The 20,872-nt window shown below is 44.0% G+C and overlaps 2 protein-coding genes across 3 annotated transcripts in view; both read left to right on the top strand.

Moving 5' to 3' along the window:
- Nucleotides 1-3,011, top strand: part of LOC104612776 (putative phosphoinositide phosphatase SAC9) — a 29,688-nt gene extending 26,677 nt beyond the window's left edge. The window contains exons 13-15 of the mRNA XM_010280352.3: nucleotides 1,085-1,540; nucleotides 1,658-1,888; nucleotides 2,569-3,011. Coding sequence (XP_010278654.1) covers nucleotides 1,085-1,540; nucleotides 1,658-1,888; nucleotides 2,569-2,838 — 957 coding nt within the window. The 3' untranslated portion in view covers nucleotides 2,839-3,011. The remainder of the gene's footprint in view (nucleotides 1-1,084; nucleotides 1,541-1,657; nucleotides 1,889-2,568) is intronic.
- A 3,282-nt stretch (nucleotides 3,012-6,293) lies between these two features.
- On the top strand, nucleotides 6,294-11,444 carry LOC148803406 (uncharacterized). 2 transcript variants are annotated; one of them, XM_088889146.1, is made up of 4 exons: nucleotides 6,294-7,170; nucleotides 9,890-10,127; nucleotides 10,244-10,619; nucleotides 10,700-11,444. In XM_088889146.1, the coding sequence occupies exons 3-4, from the start codon at nucleotides 10,614-10,616 to the stop codon at nucleotides 11,312-11,314; spliced, it is 621 nt and encodes a 206-aa protein (XP_088745272.1). In that variant the 5' UTR covers nucleotides 6,294-7,170; nucleotides 9,890-10,127; nucleotides 10,244-10,613; the 3' UTR covers nucleotides 11,315-11,444. The 2 variants fall into 2 exon arrangements, with proteins under 2 accessions (XP_088745272.1, XP_088745270.1); XM_088889144.1 differs by having other exon boundaries at nucleotides 9,890-10,619.
- Nucleotides 11,445-20,872: the final 9,428 nt, after the last annotated feature.

Raw genomic sequence — 20,872 nt, forward strand, 5'->3', positions numbered from 1 at the left:
ATGTTGACATTGTAATTTCTGTTCCTTTTATGTGTTATGATATGTATCTATTTATGAAATATGCAAAATATGAAAGTCACTTCATCCCAGCTATTGATATCTTGCATCAACTAGCAGAACATTCTCCAGGCAATCTGGTTTCCCCCTATTTTTAACATTTTATTATCAAGGTTGTGTTGGATAATAGCTGAAATGGGTGCTGAAAGTGGAATTAGAAAAGATTCCATATTAAATGCCCATGGATTTAAGCTGTTTGTTTGTGCTTTCAGTATCTAATTTAGCAGTTATCAAACACGATCTAAGCTTCCCTGTTGAAAGTATTCATCTTAATTCTCATTTAAGTTTCTATTAAAAGCTGTTTCTAAGATCTCTTGAGTGATGTAAGTACTTTAAGGTTTAAATAAAGTCTCTTCCTAAATAGCCTCTTCCTGTGCAGATAATGTATATCTATATGCATGCATGATAGGTTGGAACCCTTTTAAATAGTTACGCTATTTTTTCCAAGACTGGGGGCTATAACCATTAGTTTTATTTTAATTGATACTCTTTTGTGCAGAAGCAGGTATTTGTCCCTGTTTTATATTATTGCTTTTTTCTTTTTCTACCAGCATTGTCAGACTTGGACCAGACTGGACGTTTGGACTGGGAACTAGCCAGCCAAAATGGTTATGGACTGCTGATTCTTAGAATGTTGACTTGGTCAAATCTACCTAAAATATGTGTATTAATACCTGTCTAAACCTATAAAATTTATTGTTTTGAGTTTATTTTGATACCAAATAGCTTTAAAGGATAATCTGGAACTATTTGCTATTTTTTCTTGTTCTTTTTCTTGTATTTTTTATTTGAGCAAGTCAAATGTCTGAACTATATGGTTGGACCATTTGACCCATAACTGAGTGACCAAAATGGTTTTGTGTCTTCTCTGAGTCTGAGAACATTGGTTCTACGCTTAGTTGTACCTTAACCTTCCCCCCCCCCCCCCCCCTCAAATGTAACAATTTATTTTTTCCTCCTTATTCTGCACTGTGTTTTCTACTACCTATATGCCTGTCTTTGATATGCCTTCCATCATTGTTTACAGGTACAAATATGGGCCAGCAATAAGATAAATAAGGAAGAAAGGTCATGCGTAGGAAAATGGGACATCCAATCCCTGATCTCATCTTCCTCTGAAATTTATGGGCCAGAAAGATCAGGTAGAGATGGTAATATTCCAAGGCATGTGAAATTCACCTTCAAGAATTCAATAAGATGCCGTATCATTTGGATATCTCTATGTCTTAGGCGGCCTGGTTCAAGTTCTGTTAATTTAGAAAAAGGGTTTGATCTTCTTTCTCTAGATGAAAACCCTTTTGCATTTAGCCATCGTGCCTCTTTTGGAGGTAGTACAGTTGAAAGCAATCCATGTCTTCATGCCAAAAGGCTTTTAGTAGTTGGAAGTCCTGTAAGGAAAGATCTGGGGCTTGCATCACAAGGGTTTGACAAGATAAATTTGAAATCCTGGTTGGAGAGAGCTCCACAATTGAGTCGATTTAAGGTATGATATTTCTAACTCAGTAATCTTATACATCCAGTTTTCTTTTCCAGTTATTTTCTGCTGAGTAGCATCTTAGTTCATCACTTGTGTTTTTTTCTTTTTGTCTTGTCTTTCAAGGTTCCAATTGAGGCTGAAAGATTGTTTGGCAATGATTTAGTCTTGGACCAGTATTTATCACCTGCATCACCTCCACTGGCTGGATTTCGTCTTGATGCTTTCAATGTGATAAAGCCTCGTATTACCCATTCACCTTCTTTGGATGTGAGTGCCTGGGATACCTCCTTAACCTGTTTAGAAGACAGGTGTATCTCTCCAGCAGTCTTGTTTATTCAAGTATCTGCTCTCCAGGTAGTTAATGAATCTGCTTTATCTATGCTACTATTGCATTATCAGAATTGGCATAACTATTGTAACTAGCATTTATGAGAACTAAAGGCAACATCATGTAGGAAGACTTGGAAGCTGACTAGACCTGTTAAAAGAACTTAAAGACAAGACTCGTATGACATAATACAAGTTTCACATTAATTATGATGGCCAAACCACTTACAGAAACTAACTTCTACCAAATTAATTCTAAGAATAATTAAAAAGTTAAGTCCAAAAATAGTGATTCCCGTCACCAACATATATCTGCATATTTTGGGTGTTCTGTAAAATCATGTCATAATGCAATGCAGCTCATCGGATTGGTAATTTAAGGTTCAGTTTTTGATGGTACAAAGCATTCATGAAAATTTGTACTTGTATGGCTGTAAAAAGCAACAATTGTTAGGTTATCTTCATTTTTGCTGCTTGTTTAGTGGCCGGATGCCCAGATATGGCTTAAAAAGAATGAGCTATTTCATGCCCTACATCAGAAACTGTCTAGACACATCCTTGAATCTCGTGCATGAACTGCAATTTAATTGCTTCAATCTAGAACATGTCTTATTTATAACACATCACTAGTCCAGTGTCATTGGCTTAATTGGTATCAATGAAGAAAAGAAATAATAAGGTTGAAGCTATGACCAATAATTTTGCAGGAACCTAACAATTTAGTTACTGTTGGAGAATACCGGTTGCCAGAAGCTCGAGCTGGGACAGCTATGTATTTCGATTTCCCAAGACAGATACAGGCGCGTAGAATCACCTTCAAACTTCTTGGAGATGTTTCTGCTTTTGTAGATGATTTAGCAGAGCAAGATGACTCGGATTTCCGAGGTCTACCATTAGCAACAGGATTGTCTTTGTCAAATAGGATCAAGTTATATTCTTACGATCTTGGGAAGTTTGCCAGCCTTTCTGCTGTTTGAATATCATTTTTCATTGTATGTTGTAACTTGTGACATATGAAGAGGATTCTGGGCATGGAGATGGCTGGTCGTTTTATGATTAAATTTTATTGTAAGATGAGCTTTGTGACAATTTTTATGTATATTTATTGTTGTTGTTTACGGGAAAGATTGAATATTGATTCCTCTTGCTAGCGGACTGACCTTGTCAGGTGGTTTGTTTTCTCTCTGTTTTTATTAGAAAAAAGTATCTATACGCAACCGTCGATGTTTTCTGTTTTTTACTTTTTTTTTTCTCTACAACACAACCGCCAAAGTTACACTCCATATCTCCCCACCCACAAACTCTTCCCATATCTACACCCACAAGACCCTGATCCGAACCCGCAAAGTTAAATCGGATGATCAGGAACTAGTGGATTTTGTCACCAGTTAAATATATTCGATCAAAATAGCGAATTCGACAATGATACGATAAAGGCATGTACCTAGAAAAAAGCTGATAGCAATCAACCTGTATCTTAGAAGTGGCGATCAATGAAGTGGCATTCATCAAATTGACGGTGGGTTTTGATTGGTGAAAGCTTTTCGGTATCATACAATTAAGCGTCACAGAATTTATTTTTTTATAGGGAAATCGAAGTGGGTCTGCATTTGCCAGCAACAGTTATTTATTCATTTATTTACTTATTTACCAGCCAAAGATTTTATCAATCGAATCACCATCAGTCGATAATTTACTAATAACAAATAATATATTTGTATTTAACATTTTTGTATTTACACCCTTCCTAGAACTTATGACTCAGTTTGGGAGGAGTATAAATATAAATATGCAGAGTGCAAAATTATATTTTGTATTAATTTATATGCATTTGTACTGTAAATATTTATATTTGTACCTTTTCCAAACTGACCCTATATTCATATAAGTAAGATAGTCTATTACACACATTGTAGCGAGCAGCCGATCCGGGCTCATGTTGTAGGACGAAGGTTTATGCCCCCTATCCTCAACACTACATGTTTTTTTTTTTTTGTTAAAGACAATGTGCGGATGCACAATCTCGGCCAGTAAATATTATCAAGCCCAGGGTATATAGGCTGGAATGCTGGATCAGGCCTGGTAGCCCTAAAAGCCATCGTTTCTCTGTAAGGTTAAAAACTTACCTCTGGCCCAGCCTGGCCCATGATCATCCTTAATGTGGATAGTTTGTGAATGGGTTGATCTTCAAATCACACCGGACGACGCAATTTATCCATTTGTCACCTCAATGTTTGGGCACCTTATGGTTTGATTCATAACTGATTGGCTCGACCCAAAACTAGAGAGTAGAGACCCTCCTTGAGTTTTGAGTTTTGAGTGTTGATCAGCTGACCACAAAACACTGGCCACAAGACAGTACAGCTGCACATCGGGAGCATCTATATACAAGATATTTTCCTGATGTGCACGTTTGGGGTCTGGTGGTCAGCAGATCCGGACTCCATCCCTCTACCAAAACCCGGTGTTCAGCACTGAGAGATTTGGTGTGAGCATTGAGTTTGTGTTTAATATTATTGTCATTTCTATTTGCAATGTTTTACTTTGGTTAATACAAATTTTATAAAAATATATAGTTTTTTCTACCACAAATGAGTTATTAATACAATATTAGGTATCACTGTTGATTCTTCATGAAATGTGGTAAATGCCAATACTTATTCCAATATCCATATTTTTTTTAATGAAAGTGGTTATCTAATGTGGTGTGTCAAAACAATTTTTCAAAAATTTGTATTAACTAACATAAAAAGTTGCAAGTAGAAGTGACAATAGTACCAAACACAACCTAGTGATTAAAGGGACTGTTTGGCATCATATTATTGCATTTAAACAAGGTAAATTAGCGACATCTCATCTGAATTCTAACTTAACTAACTAAAAATCGTGTTTATTCTCTGCCCCCTTTATCCAAAAAATGCCAATGCAACGGCATTAAACATCTAGTTGGCACATCCTGGCAAAACTGCTGCAGAACCAGGGAGACGAATTACTTACTGATTATGCTCAAGGGCAGTGGCAGAAAAACACTAGGATGCCAAACACCATCTTAATCTTAGTGTGGTTTAGTTTTCACAAGAGCATTGCTAACATCACGGGCTTTCTTCTCACAGACCTAATAAACAGGGGCTTTGTGCAAATAGAAGGGGTGGAGGGTTCAGACAAACTCTGTAATCTGTATCGAGTCTTTTATTTTATCCAATTATGCTTGATTACTCAAAAGACAATCGGCCGCTCGTCTCTCTGTATTGAGCTTAGATGATGGCTTTCTAATCAGCTGGCAGCTTAGCAAGCTTTCATAATTTACGCGTGGCAACATGTTTTGGGATTTAACCAAACCTAACTTGAAAAGAGCACTTCCTTGATGGTATATCACAACCACCCAAATGGAATCATGTTGGATTGGCCCCACTTTGCTGATTCACCTTAATTTGTGGTGGTTGTACATGTTTCGTACGACACTGATTTCAGTATGAGAACCAGTTTTGTTTTGTTTTTGATAACCAGTGGAAAAAGCATGATTAGCCTAAACTACTGAGTACTGATCATGATTTTGGTCAATAACGTTGGATAGGGCTGCAAATGGATCGGATCTTACATTCATCTAAGATTCATAATATGTCTATATGTTGAACACTGAGTTCTCATCTTGGAATAGTTTTATTTAACTGGGGCTTGAGATTTAGGCACTTTTGTTTTTATCTAATGGCTAATTGTAATGTATAAATTCTTATTTTATATTTAGAGCTCGTTGGGTTGACCGAATTGCTTCGGAAAATTTATTTGAAATAGCTTTACTGGAAAGCCGATTTTATTGATCAATATAAGCCTATTTTCATATTACAGATTTTTATCGAACATGACTTCATGACCTTTCAGTTTCTCAGTTCATGTAACGCCATAAGCGGCTATTGAAAGCCCTCCCAAATAGACGGGCACTTAGTTTTCTAAGAGCTTGTTTGGTATTGATGCTGTTGCTCCAGAAAACGGTGATACATTAACACCATATTAGAAAAAAATGGTGCTCTAGAAAATGTTAATATGTTTGAAATCGTTTTTTTCATAAAAAACGTGTTTCAGGAAACACCAATATGTTTAGAACTATTTTTTTATAAAAAACGGTGTTTCAAGTCATGCCTTGAAAATTGAAAAGGCGTGGTTTGGAGCAATGTTGAATTTGACATTTTCTCAAATTGAAGCTCATTGCTATCAATGAGGACATGATGTGGTATTGACGTAGACTTTCTATAATGGGTACTAGTGCTAAAAATAGATATGAAGCACCGGTACCAAACAGAAAGTGATGTTGTTGCTCTAGAAAATGTCATACTTCAGCAACGTTTCCAAACAAAAAAAATGATACAATTTTCTGAGAAAACGGTTCTTCTAACCCACACATCAGCAGCACAATTTTCTAGAATGGTAAGATAAAAAGGGAGAAATAATAACTTGGAAGTTGCACCTACTCACCTAACACTAGAATTATTCTTCCTCTTCTCTTCTGCATTTAGCTTTTAGATTTCTTCCATACCAAACCAAATCATAGAGCAAGTTAAAGGGGTTCATTTAGATCCTACCCATCTTTTTCTCCTTCAAATAGCTTCCCTGATTGTCTACGGATTATTCAATGAGTGGCTTTCATTTAGCTTGGGATAGTGGTTGACGACCTTTGAAACCCTACAGAGCTCTTCATCAAACAGTATCCTAGCCTCCAACAAAGATCCCACCCTTATCCCCCCGTCTCACCCAGGCTGCAAAGACGTCGAATCCAAAGATAACTAGAGGAACCACTTCGAGTTTCTAAGCTGAATTCCATATGAGAAGCAAGGGAACTTAGAACTATTTGATTATGAATCAACATATAACCATTACTGCTCTCTTCTATGTCCCTCTCCTTCTCGCAAGCAATCGTCTCTCTGCTTCTCTTTGTTCTTCTCCTTTTTAGGCAGCAAAAGGTCAGTAGCAGTGCCAGTAAGAGGAATATGAGGCAGATTTCCGTGCTGAGTAACTGTACTGTACTGTAAAGGCAACCTTTGAACGACGGCAATGGTTCATTACAAGTAGGAAATTAAAGGCAAATTCTCTCTTTCTGAGGATCGGGTTCTTCTGCAAAATTGCACAAGAAGTACCGTGGCCGTTCAGGAGCTGTGGTTCGATTGAGAGAGAGTATGTCAATCAGAAAAGCTGAGGTATTGACGTGCCTCAATTTGAAGACATGGTTAGACGACCCATAGCCATGTTTTCGGATTGAGCCGCGTCAATATCTCCTCTCTCTCTCGTTTACCGGCCACATTCAGATACAATCCAAGGTGCGATTAATAAATAAATCCTATGTCTTCCTTCTTTTCAATTCTGCTGCTTTTCTTTTTCTCCTTGAGCATCACTTACTCTCTTATTTAGTGTTCTAGACTTGGATATATATTAAGCTTAACTTTGTGGTAATTGTAAACATTGTTCATAGATTCATTCATATATACACTAAAAAGAAATTCTAGGTTGCCGACTTGCCATTTTTTTTCCTTTTAATTCCTTTTTAAACTGGTTATACGAGGCATCTTCACTTTTTAGGGTTGTATAGTTTATTTTTGTTATTCCAAGCTACCCAATTAGCAATTAAAATTTACTAAAACGAAATAGTTAAAACTGAAAATTTAATCATCATGGCCCACATACATAAAAGGGAGCAGGTAGCTAAGTCTGTGCGGCGTCAGGCTGACCCATAAAATTCATTAAAAAAATTCCTTCCACTAATCTAAGAAGGGATCCGGTGTTTACCAGTAGTATAAGCCACGCACCCATTATAAAAGTCGATACATCAGGCGGTTAGAGATTGATCATCCCATTGATGACTCAATGAGATCGATCATCCTTGATTAAAAGGGACATTGGGAGTATTCATCGGATGGTGGGTGTGATGCCACTACAATTAATTCTTAATTTGCACCATGGACCATGGCTCTGTTCGATCGCTTTTTGCTAACTTTTTTATTCACTGCATTTATCTGGATAATGCGTGAATATATTTTAGATAAATAAGTCAATGATCATTTTAATCATAAATATATGGGGTATTTTAATATTAAACTTTTGTTTAGGTGAAAAAATTATTTATTCCATCTCTTCACTAACCCAAAAAAATAAAATTTTACTGTTCCTTTGAATATATATATCACTTACTTGGATAAGTGATATTTAGAAAAATAAATTTTTCCTTATCCTCATATAAATCTAAAAACATATAAATTTTTTCGGTTAACATCCCCTCTCAAAATCTAAAAAATTAATGCCTCCTGATGATGTGTGATCAGGAAGCTTCTAGCTGGAAGATGACCTAGACATTAGTCGTGTAGCGAGTTGGACCAAGTTGCAAGATAGAGGATTAGAGCACCCGGGGTGGCTAACTCGTCGAGGTCGCTCCGATGCTTAAGTCAGTACTGTGTTGTGATTGCGAGCTAGAATTTGAGTGCTAGAGAGCTTGGATGCAAGTAATCGCGCGTACTTGGACCATGGAGGGATTGATGCCTTTATATAGCTGAGTTATTGCGGGTTTCCCGGAACAGTTCTGAGATCTGCGGTCTGAATGGACGAGATCCGTTTTGGCTTTAGTTGGGGAGTAACGTATCAATCAATGGACCTTATTGTTGTCGCCCGATCTGGATGGGGAGAAGATAAGTCTTGCCATTATGCGGTGTGATCCCATAATATTCGGAGTCTGCTGGGAAGCGACTGGGATTCATTACGTGTCACTTCGGTTCTCGGGCCCCTAACTCGATTAGGTGACGAGGTGGCATTATGCCGAGGTGACTTTATGCCAAGGTGGCCGATCATTCGAACCCCGCATACCGTTGACTAGGCTCCCCTTTCTAAGTTGTCATCCTACAGGCAGATCGTGTCCACATGACTTTTATTTACTAGGTCGTGCCAAATTACCCCTCATCATTTGCCCCCCACTCCTCGTGGCAGGGGTCCTGACCCGGCGTAGGGAGTTCACAATGAGCTTAGGTGGATTTGGCACGAAATCTAGGTAATGTGGAGGGGGAATCGTTGGTCGGACCTGTTCGACCGTTCGGCTCAACCAGGAAGCGACCCAAATCGCATACCTGGTACGCGCAGACATCAAAACATGCGCTAAATCGATTTCAACCTTAGGAAGTGTGCAATCAGTTTTCCTAGGAGCCATCGGATCGTATTGATCTTGACCGCTGATTCTCGGATATACTGGTTATAAATAGAGGTCAAAGGGCCCATTTTCTTTGCCACAAGTCCGCAAGTCCACAATTTTGGAGGTCGCGCTCAAGTATTCCCGTTCGGTATCAGCCTTTTCTGGGTTCGAGGTCGTCTCTCTTTCTTCGGTCTTCATTTTGGTGAGTTCACCTTCTTTTGCTTTTTTTTTGATTCCGTTGTCCTTTCCTTTAATATGTCTAGCCTTAGCTTAGATAGTCTTCTAGACGGGAGTGGTGAGTCCGTTGGGACCGAGGTGGGTACCTCGGCTCAGACTGTGGAGCCTCATCCTGCCGAAGTGGTAACTTCAGGATAGGATGTGAACCTCGGTCTGCCCGAGGTGGACTCACCTTGGCGGGAGCGAGAAGCTTCTAGCAAATCAGCTTCCACCTCACACCGAGGTCGACTGCCAGACAACTTCGGCCCATCAATAATGACGGCAGACTGGCTCCTAGCCTTAGTAGCTCGGTACAAACTCCCTAGCGGCTTTGTGTATAGCATCCCCTTAGGCAACTTCCCTTGGGATCATGATCATAACGAGATCGTGGTCTTCGAGGAGCAGCTCGTAGCTGGTCTACGTCTTCCACTTCACCCTCTTATAATTGAGATCGTTAAATACTTTAACATCACCATAGACCAGTTACACCCAAACTCTATCCGTAATATCGTAGGGACCACTTCTCTTTTCCATGATTACAACCATCCCCTTGACCTCGACGTCTTCTCTTCGATCATTTCCATTAAGAAAAACTCATCTTGCGTTCTGCCCGAGCATAGGCGAACTTACTACTTGTCTCCTCATCCCAGGTACAAACTGTTGCACGAGCTCACTAACAAGGTCCCAACCTGGAAGAGGTGTTACTTCGTGGTCCGCAACACCGATGGGTGGCCCATCCCGACTCACTAGAGGGCAGCCATCCAAGACCCCATGTTGTACTGGACTTGAAGACAAGGGAGGAGGTCCGATCTTGGGTGGAGCTCGGCCTGAAGTTTGAAAACTTCGTGACCGAGGAGAAGCTCGTGCAAGCTGGCCTAAGCCCTCCTGGTAGGTCGCTACTTGCTGTACTTTTTTTCATTCATTTTACTTCGGTATTGTATTTGACTTAGCTCGTTTCATGTCACAATTTCCATGGACGACATCCCTGCCGATGAGCTCTTCAGGAGCATGAAAAAGGGAAAGAAGAAGAAGAAGAGAGCCTCCAAAAAGGATCGCGTCGAGACGGGAGCCACCACAACTAAGGTTGCTATTTCTGAGACTGAACACCCGCTTGTCGCCGAGCAGCCTCTCGTAATCGATCTGGTTGAGGAGGACCCAGGCAAGGCCACCCCACCCCGCATACCTGAGGAGACTACGTCTTCAGAGCCCGTTCCAGCGACTGCCACTTCTTCGGGCAGTAATGCTCCAGTCCGGAGCATTTTGACTCCGAAGTTTGGCCTTCTCAAGAGCAAGGATGCAGTGTTCACTGTGGAGGTCGCTCGTTGGACAGACTTGCCAGTTGCTCAACTCGGGGCCTGAGCAGCCACACATTATATGGTGGTATGTTCTTGAACTTATCTTTCAAGTTGTCTTATACTTAGATTTTTTGTATGTTGATACTTATTTTCTTCCCTTGGCAGGTGACCTCCTCTATCCACACCTTGGCCTACCAGTCCGATGTCAACCTAAAGTGGGCTCTTGAAGCCGAGGAGTCTTCCCAAAATGCCCACACTGAACTTAACTTAGCTCATTACAAAATCAACCAACTGAAGAACGACATGCGAGAGAAGGAGCTGCTAACTCTGTTGATGACAGAGAAGAAGGAGCTCGGAGAGCGTGAAGCAGCATTGAAGAGGGAGGTCGAGAACCTCGAGGCCCACGTGAAGGAACGGACTGAACTCCTGCTTCAGGCGATGGAGGAGGCCAAGGTTAAGGCAGTTGAGGAGTACAAGTCTTCGGTGGAGCTTCAGGAAAGGTTGGTCGAAGCTGGGACAGCGGGCTGCCGCAAGGGGTTCAAGCTCAGTAGGTGGTTGACCCGGCGTGAATTTTCCCACCTCGACCTCAGTGCCATCACCACGTTGAAGATCACCAAGGAGATGGCCGTTGAAGCTACCAAGGATCCGGATTCTAAAGCGGAGAGCGATGACGACCTGCTTGATAATGAGGTAGAGGAGACTGGTTCCGCTGTGGACCATATGGAGGCAGATCCTCCTACTGAAGTCTCCATTAAGGATGAAGAGCCTCGAACAGATTGACGCCTCTTTTCTTGGACCCCCCTTTTTGTAATGCTCAATGTTCCGAGCCTCCGAGCTAGGTTAATTGTAATCTTTCTCTCTTTTTTTTTTGTACTCGAAGTTCTTTATCAATGAAATACAAGTGTTTTGCAATCTTTGTGTGCAAATTTTCCTAAGTGTAGATTCCTCCCGATCTAGTGAGCTAAACCAAATATTTTTTCTAAGTGTAGATTACTCCTGAGTTGGCGAGCTAGACCAAATAGGATTGAAATTTTTTCTAATTCTAGATTACTCCCGAGTTGGCAAGCTCGACATTGGTAGGAATAATCTACTCATTATTGTATGCTAGGGTGAACAGACACTGTAGGGTACATACCCGACCAGTCTTTGTCTGGGTCACTTTGCTTTGCCCATGCCAAAGCGACTGGGTTTTAAGCTGCCTATGCCGAAGAGGCACTAGGACTTTTATCGTGCCGGGGTCTATTATCAGCTTGGCACCATAGCCCTTAGGCTTCTGGGAGTGGCTTATAGTCCTCTCTCCAGCTCGTCATCTATTTGACCAGTTTGGTGATCTCATGAGTACCCTATACCTAGAGTTGTGGGCTCATACATAGTACCTTCTTAAGTTGTCAATTCCATGCTCGAGGTACCAACTTCCCTTCCAAAGTCTCGAGCTCATACGTGCCTTCCCCGTACACCCGTCTTATACGGTATGGACCTTCCCAGTTCGGTCTAAGGTTACCCACGCTAGGCTCAAGTACCATAACTTTCCATAGAACTAGATCGCTAACACGAAACTACCGCTTCTTGACCCGAGCATTATAGTACTGAGCCACTTTCTACTGGTATGCCACAGTCGGGATGTAGGCCAGGTCTCGTACCTTCTCTACGAGGTCCAGGTTGGTATGGAGCTTGTCATTATTTGCTTCCTCATCATAAGCCTTAAGTCATAATGTGGGCACTTCGAATTCTGCCGAGATCCCCGCCTCTGTACCATATGTGAGGTTGAAGGGGATCTCACCTGTCACTGTCTTGAAGGTAGTCCGGTAGGCCCAAAGAACCCTGGGTAGCTCATCCACCAACAACCCTTTAGCTTGTGCAAGACGAGCTTTTAACCCGCGGAGGATAGCTCTGTTCGTTACTTCGGCCTGTTCGTTTGCTTGTGAATATGCTACCGAAGTGAAGTTCTACTGAATCCCCATCTTAGCACACCAGTTTTGGAATTTAATATCTTCAAATTGCTTCCCATTATCCAAAATCAAGACTTTGGGGAGTCTGAAATGGCACACGATGTTTTTCCAAAAGAAATTTTGCACGTTCCGGGCTGTAATGCTTACTAGCGGTTCAGGTTCTACCCACTTCATGAAGTAGTCTACCGCCACGACTAAGAACTTCCTCTGTCTGGTTGCCAGCAGAAATGGATCGAGGATGTCGATTCCCCACTGCGCGAAGGGCCATGGGCTAGTAAGATACTTCAAATCGACAGCAGGTTGATGGAAGATGTTGGCATGCCTTTGACATCTATCGCATTTCGCTTTCATTGTGGGCCAGTAGTAGCCTTGCCTTAATGCTTTTTGGGCAAGGTCCCTACCCCCCAGGTTTCCTCCGCATAAACCTTCATGGATATCGCGAAGTACAAGGTCAACTTCTGTGGGTTGCAGGCAACATAGGTAGGGAAGCGTGAATGATCTCCTGTACAGTCGTCCATCTATGAGGACGTACTTAGCTGATTGACGCTCTACCCTCTGAGCTGCATTGCATTCTGCAAGTAGGGTCCCGTGGAGCAGATAATTAACAAGCGGGTCAATCCAGTTCGGTTCCGCTTGCAACACGGGAGAGGCCTCGCCTGCCCCCCTGAGAATGCTAAGCCAAGGTAAGTCCTCTATGTACACAATCCACATAGTGTTGTCGGTCGTGCTTGCTAGTCGTGATAGAGTGTTGGCTTTGGCATTCTCGAACCCTGGGATTTTTCTAATGAAGCAGGAGCTGAAGCTCAGTAGGATCTCTCTGACTCTGTTTAAGTAGGCTGCCATAGTCAGGTGACGAGCTTCGTAGCCACCTTTGACTTGGTTAACTACCAGTTGAGAGTCACTACAAACGATGAGGTGCTTCGTTCTCATTTCCTTTGCAAAGTTGAGTCCGACAATTAGCACCTCATATTCTGCCTCGTTATTAGATGCCTCGAATCCGAACCGGAGAGCATACTCCAGCTTCACCCCGTTCAGGCTGTACAGTATCAGTTCCGCTCCACTTCCTCGCTGGTTGGATGAGTCATCGACATGGAGGATCCAGGGCTCCTCGTCCCAGGTCGGTACTACTATGATTGGGACCGGTGCCGTACTGGTTGATGCCTCTGACGTGCGAGTGAGCTCAGTCAGTTCAGGGGCCGGTGCGCTGAACGTGCATTCTGCTACAAAGTCTGCCAAGACTTGGGCTTTAATCGTTGGTCATGGCTCGAACCGAAGGTCGTATTCGCTAAGCTCGATGGACCACTTCATTAACCTCCCGGACACCTCGGGCTTAAGTAGGATGTGCCTCAGAGATCTATCCGTAAGGACAACAATGGTATGGGCTTGGAAGTAGGGGCGTAATTTTCGAGCTGCTACCACTAGCACATACGCCAGCTTCTCGATGTCGGGTATCTGGTCTTTGCATCTTGCAGTACCTTACTTACATAGTAGACGGGCCGTTGAACCCGGTCTACCTCCTTAATTAGTATCGAGCTGACTACCTCGTCACTTGCGGAGAGGTACAACTTCAAAACATCACCTTCCTCAGGTTTGGTTAAAACTGGGGCGATACTTAGATACCTCAGGTCGGCTTAGGGCTGCTACCCGGCCAGTCAGCCTCTGGACTTTTATTTTCCGAGGTGGTCTCATATCTATAGTTGCCTTTACCTTTTCTAGGTTGGCTTCAATACCACATCGGTTGACTATGTAGCCTAAAATTTTTCCCGAAGTGATTCTGAAGACACATTTATTCGGATTTAATTTCATATTATATTTTCTCAAATTTTGAAAAACAACGTCTAAATCGTTAATTAAAGATTCAGAGAACTGTGTCTTTACAACCATGTCGTCAACATAACACTCCACTTTATTGTCAATCAAAGGCTAAAAAATTTTATTTACAAGTTGTTGGAAGGTTGCTCTAGTGTTTTTCAAACCAAAGGGCATAACTTTATAGTAGTATAGCCCTAGTTCAGTTACAAAGGAAGTTTTGTCTTGGTCAGCTGTGTCCATCCTAATATGATTATAGCGGGAGTAGGCGTCCATGAAACTCAGCAACTCGTGCCCTGAGGTCGCATCTACCAGGCAGTCAATTCTGGGTAGGGGAAGCAATCCTTTGGGTAGGCTCTGTTCAGGTCGGTGTAATCGCACATGCGCCACTTGCCATTGGCTTTCTTCACGAGCACTAGGTTTGCGACGCAGCTCGGGTAATGGACCTCCCTGATGAAGTGTGTAGAGAGGAGCTTCTTGACCTCCTCATCGACTACCCTCCACCGTTCCGAGGTGAGGTTGTGTTTTCTTTGTTGGACGGGCCTAACTAAAGGGTCCACATTCAGTTTGTGAGTTATGACACAAGGGTCAATTCAGGGCATTTCTGCCACGGACCAGGCAAAAACATCTAAATTGTTGAGTAGAAAACTTACTAGTTTATTTTGAATCGGTTTGCTTACGAGTGCACTGATCTGGAGAGTCTTGGTCGGTTCGGTATCGGACACTGGTATGTGGACTGATGTAACCGGTTCTGGTCACGTATCAATTTTTTGTGGTGTATCAATTTTTTTTGGCTAAGTACCTCGTCATTTGACCTGCTCCCAGGAGAGGATGGTGGAGCTCCCTGGTGGCGAACTGCCTAGTGATGAGCTACTTGGTGGCGAACTCCCTGGTGGTGAGCTACTTGGTGACGAGCTCCCTGGTGGAGAGCTACCTGGTGACGAGCTCCCTGGTGGTGAGCTACCTGGTGATGAGCTCCCTTGTGGTGAGCTACTTGGTGATGAGCTACTTGGTGGCGAACTCCCTGGTGGAGAGGTACTTGGTGATGAGCTCCCTGGTGGTGAGCTACCTGGTGACGAGCTCCCTAGTGGTGAGCTACGTGGTGACGAGCTCCCTGGTGGTGGCGAGCTGCCCCTAAGTGGCGAGCTGCCTGTAAGTGCCGAGTTGCCCCTAAGTGGTGAACTCTTCATAAGACGCCAGGCTGCCTGTAAGTGCCGAGCTACCCCTAAGTGGCGAGCTACCTAGTTGTCAAGAGGCTGCACTTAGTTGGCATGAGGTGCTAGGTGTCATAATTTCACTAGAGGGCCAAATCCGCCCTCATCATTTGCCCCCCACTCCCGAGATGAGAGTAACTCGGCGCAGGGAGTAGATTTCTCCTTTTGGCCCGTAAGTCGACGAGCTAGTAAGCGCTGATCCAATTTCTTAGGCTCTGGGAGCTGCCTGTAAGTGGCAAGCTGCGTGTAAGTGGCGAGCTGCCTGTAAGGTGAGGAGGTCTCTGCTAGTTCAGTACTGTAGCCCTTAGGCTTTGGGGGCAACTTATAGTCCACTTTTGCTGATTTTGCCCATGCTGAAGAAGCGACTAGGTCTTAAGCAGTAATGTGGCCTGTAGGCTTTGGGAGCAACTCGTAGTCCACTCTTCTTGACTTTGCCCATGCCAAAGAGGCGACTGGGTCTTAAGTAGTTGTGTTGCCCATGCCATAGAGGCGACTGGGTTTTTCAGCAGTAATGTTGCCCGTAGGCTTTGGGAGCGACTTGTAGTCCACTCTTCTTGACTTTGCCCATGCCAAAGTGGCGATTGGGACTTATGTGGTGTCGAGCTGCCTATGAGGTGCCGAGCTGACCAGGTGCCGAGCTACCTGTGAGGTGTCGGGCTGATCGGGTGCCGAGCTGCATGTGAGGTGCCGAGCTACCTGTGAGGTGTCGAGCTACTTGTGAGGTGTCGGGCTGACCGGGTGCCGAGCTGCCTGTGAGGTGTCGAACTGACCAGGTGCTGACCTACCTGTAAGGCGCCAAACTGGCCAGGTGCCGAGCTACCTGTGAGGTACCGAGCTGACCAGGTGGGTGCCTTTGAGCTATGATTGCACTGCGTCAACCTCATAATAACGATCACCTACTCCTACAAGAAGTTACTAGGAGCTCAACCTTTGGGGGCAACACTACTAACTTTAGATCGCCAACTCACACGGGAGCCTTGGAAGGCTCGACCAACAAGGGCGCCTATGCAGTCTGTTGGCCGCCAACTCCGCGGAAGCCACGAAGAGCTCATCTTTGTAGGGGGGACCTCACGAAGAGGACTGACAAGGTTTTATCTGAATTGAAAGTAAAGTTGGTAGAGCTACTTAGCCTGTTAGCTCCCTGCATAGTCTTTGAGTTCATACAAAATGGAAACTATAAAGCGAGAGCTTTAGTTTCTAAAAAGTGAGGACTTAGCTTTTTGGGAGGAGAGGACTTAGATTTTTGTAGGATGAGAACTTAGCCTTTGTAGGATGAGAACTTAGCTTTTTGTAGCATGTTCCCACTGATGGCGCCAATTGATGTAACCGTTTCTGGTCATGTACCAATTTTTTGTGGTGTATCAATTTTTTTTTTTGGCTAAGTACCTCATCATTTGACCTGCTCCCAGGAGAGGATGGTGGAGCTCCCTGGTGACGAACTGCATGGTGATGAGCTACTTGGTGGCGAACTCCCTGGTGGTGAGCTAGTTGGTGATGAGCTCCCTGGTGGAGAGCTACCTGGTGACGAGCTCTCCCTGGTGGTGAGCTACCTGGTGACGAGCTCCCTGGTGGTGAGCTACCTGGTGACGAGCTCCCTAGTGGTGAGCTACCTGGTGATGAGGTACTTGGTGGCGAACTCCCTAGTGGAGAGCTACTTGGTGACGAGCTCCCTGGTGGTGATGAGCTCCCTGGTGGTGAGCTACCTAGTGACGAGCTCCCTGGTGGTGAGCTACGTGGTGACGAGCTGCCCCTAAGTGATGAGCTGCCTGTAAGTGTCGAGCTGCCCCTGTAAGTGTCGAGCTGCCCCTAAGTGTTGAGCTACGTGGTGCCTGGTGTCATAATTTCACTAGAGGGCTAAATCCGCCCTCATCATGGACCATCTCTTCCATTGGGGCAGCTTGCTCATTGCTGTAGTCTGTCGGTCGCTCCAATTCGACGTCCTCTGCTAACTTTGCTTTTCCTTTGAGAGCAGCCACATAACTCCCACTCCGTAATCCGTTGGGAACTTCATCACGAGATAGTAAGTTGACACTACTGTGCGTAAAACATGTGTAATAGGCCAACCTATGATTGCGTTGTATGGGGATGGGGTAGTGACCACCAAGAATGTGTGCTCGAACCAGACAATATTTGGCCATGTTCCCGCTTCCATTGGTATTGTGACACGACCTATAGTCCTAACTTCCTCTTCGCTATTGTGCACCCCGCTACAATAGATCCCCCGGTGATCATATTAATCACCCCGCGGATCGGTCTCTCTTCTGGTTGTGGGCAAGGTGGTTGCTTGTTCTATCTGCTACTCTCTAGGGCATCTTTTTTTCCAATCTCCCTATCGGTTCCCCTATTCCTTTGTTCATGTAGAATGTACTTTTTCAAGTACCCACGACGGATCAACTCTTCAATTTCATCATGGAGGTTTCTACAGTTTTTTGTGTTGTGACCATGGTCCCAATGAAACTGACAATAGACGTTCGGGTTCTTGGTCATTGGGTCTCCACGGAGTCTAGGTGGCCATCTGACGATAGAGGAATCCTTTATTGCCATTAAGATCTCTCCTCTCTTCGCGTTCAAGGGAGTATAGTTTGTCCTCTCCACTGGAGGGGTCCTGGAACACTGACCCGACCTGTAACTTCACGAGGGGGATTTTCTCCTCGAGCTCGGGGACTTGCTTCTTTGCTTGGGGGACTTACTTTTCTTTCTTTTCTTGTTGTTCGTCCCCTCTTCCTCCCTCTTCCTTTTTCCTCCTTGCTGGTTGTCTGTTTTCTGGTTTATCTCCTCTTTAATGCTAATAAACTGATCTGCCAACTGGAGGAACTCGGTGATGTTCTTTGGTTGGTTGGTTACGACGTGCCACTTGAACTCTTTATGGGTGATGCCTTTGCGCGCTACGGTGAGACGTACTGTTGTGTCAAGGTCCGGTATCTGCAGGCATGTGTCGTTGAAGCATTTAATATAGCTGTGGATTGACTCTCCCTCCCTCTGCACCACGTTCAGAAGGCTCTCCTGTGACTTTGGGCACTTCTTACTAGTGATGAAGTGGGTCGTAAACATATCTGCAAACTGCGTCCAACTCCTAATGGAACCCAGCGTTAGGTTTCTGTACCAGGTCCGAGCTACTCATTTGAACATGGTGGAGAAAGCCATGCACATACAAGCCTCATTGGCCCTGGCGAGGTGCATCTGGGACTGGAATGTGTCCACATGATCATTAGGATCAAAGGACCCATTGTACTTGTCTAGCGGTGAGACCTTGAAATCTTTCGGCATTAGGGCTGCTAGGAGCTCGGGTGTCAGGGGAGAAGGCCGGCTCAAAAGAGAAGGCGTTGTTCCTTTGGCCACCGAGATCACCTCCTCTCTTTCTCGACCTTGATCAGCTGGGTGGCTGGGCTTTGCTGCTGGATCATTTCTTGCCGATGAACGGCGAGTCTTGTGACATCGCCACTGCTACTTTTTCGGTGGAGCGGCATTTGTACTGTCGGCCTCCGTGTTGTTAGGTACTTCTATCTTACTTCGAATAGTAGGGCGAGCTGGTTCAGAGGTTCTTCTCGCTGCTTCCTTTTCATTGTGTGTTCGATGCTGGCTGCTTTGAGGAACCTAGGGGTCTCTCTTAGAGTCCGCAGCTCGGACCTTGGGTCGGTGCTCCACATGGGAAATCTGTTGGCTGTGCCTCTCAGGTTGGATGGGTTCGGGCCTATTCCTCGAGCTTTCTCTTTGAGAAGCATGGGGAGTACGTCAGTCACCTACAACACCCTGGGGCGAGGTTCGTCCCGAATGGGGGACCAGTACTAGTGAAGTTCTCTCCCTGTGGGGAGGGGACTAGCGCTGGTTGTTCGTTGACTGGATTGGTTGCAGTGGTGGGAACTGCTGCTGATACTGTTGATAAAAATAATATTGCTGGAACTGATGAATTTGCTACATCTGAATCTGCATTGTTCGAACGCTTTGGACGAGGTCACTGAATTGGGAGTGCTTGATCCTAGGGGGAATCACTGAAGGCTCTGAGAATGTGGCGCTCACCTAGGGGAGCGGGACACTCACCTGTTGGGCAGTGTGGGGTGTGGACAGTTATGGGACCCCGGATACGGTCTGAGGATGGTGAACTGGCCGATTGTCATCGAGGGTCCTTGGGGAGCGACTATCTACTGCTCTTCCCTCTAGTGATGTTCATGTTACCCTTACCGTTGTGGCTGGAAGATGCCATTGTGGTTGAGACTGAGTTTAAGACTGTAAAAAAAATTGGGATGACCTTATGATCGTTTCCCACAGACGACGTCAATTGATGATGTGCGACCTGGAAGCTCCTAACTGGAAGATGACCTAGACCTTAGTCGTGTAGCGAGCTGAACCAAGCTGCAAGATAGAGGATTAGAGAACCTAGGATGTTTAACTCGACGAGGTCGCTCCGATGCTTAAGTTAGTACTGTGTTGTGATTGCGAGCTAGAATTTGAGTGCTAGAGAGCTTGGATGCAAGTAATCGCGCATACTGGACCATGGAGGGATTGATGCCTTTATATAGCTGAGTTATTGCAGGTTTCCCGGAACAGTTCCAAGATCTGCGGCCTAAATGGATGCGATCTGTTTCCGCTTTAGTTGGAGAGTAATGTATCAGTCAATGAACCTTATTTTCGTTGCCCAATCTGGACGGGGACAAGATAAGTCTTGCCATTATGTAGTGTGATCCTGTAATTTTCGAAGTCTACTGAAAAGCTACTGGAATTGATTACTCTTCACTTCGGCTCTCGAGCCCCAAACTTGATTAGACACTGAGGTGGCGTTATGTCGAGATGACTTTATGCTAAGGTGGTCAATCATCTAAACTCCATATACCACTGATTAAACTCCCCTTACTGAATTATCATATCCTATAGGAGATCACATCCCCGTGACTCTTACTTACTAGGTCGTGTTAAATTATCCCTCATCACCTCCCATGTGAAATGAGACTATGTCTATAAAGACTATACTAATATTGTTGTTTAACGGTCACGGCATTTTTTTCTTATTTTGGTGGAAGATGAGGGCATGAACTAATACTCACTGATCGTATTCTTGAATTCAGAGTCAAGTAGTACAGACGCTTTATGAATCAGACTTTGTTCTTTAACAGAGACCTTAAAGTTTGCATGATAAATTTACACTTTGGAACTCAGCTGCCTCTGTGCTGTTTGAGCAGTATTTTTACAAGCAATTAATATTGGTACTACGGCTGCTAGTATTAATCATTATTTTTTGTTTCTTTCCTTTTCCTGTTTAATAATATTACAGAGAGAAGGAGAGAGTTGATGCAGGGATCATCATATCCATGACCAGTTAAATAAGATTAAAAGGTGGCATGGGTAATGCAGATGGAGCCGTGAAGACGACA

This window comes from Nelumbo nucifera, chromosome 1, assembly GCF_055504915.1.
Source record: "Nelumbo nucifera cultivar China Antique chromosome 1, China Antique-T2T, whole genome shotgun sequence".
Classification (NCBI taxonomy): Eukaryota; Viridiplantae; Streptophyta; class Magnoliopsida; order Proteales; family Nelumbonaceae; genus Nelumbo; species Nelumbo nucifera.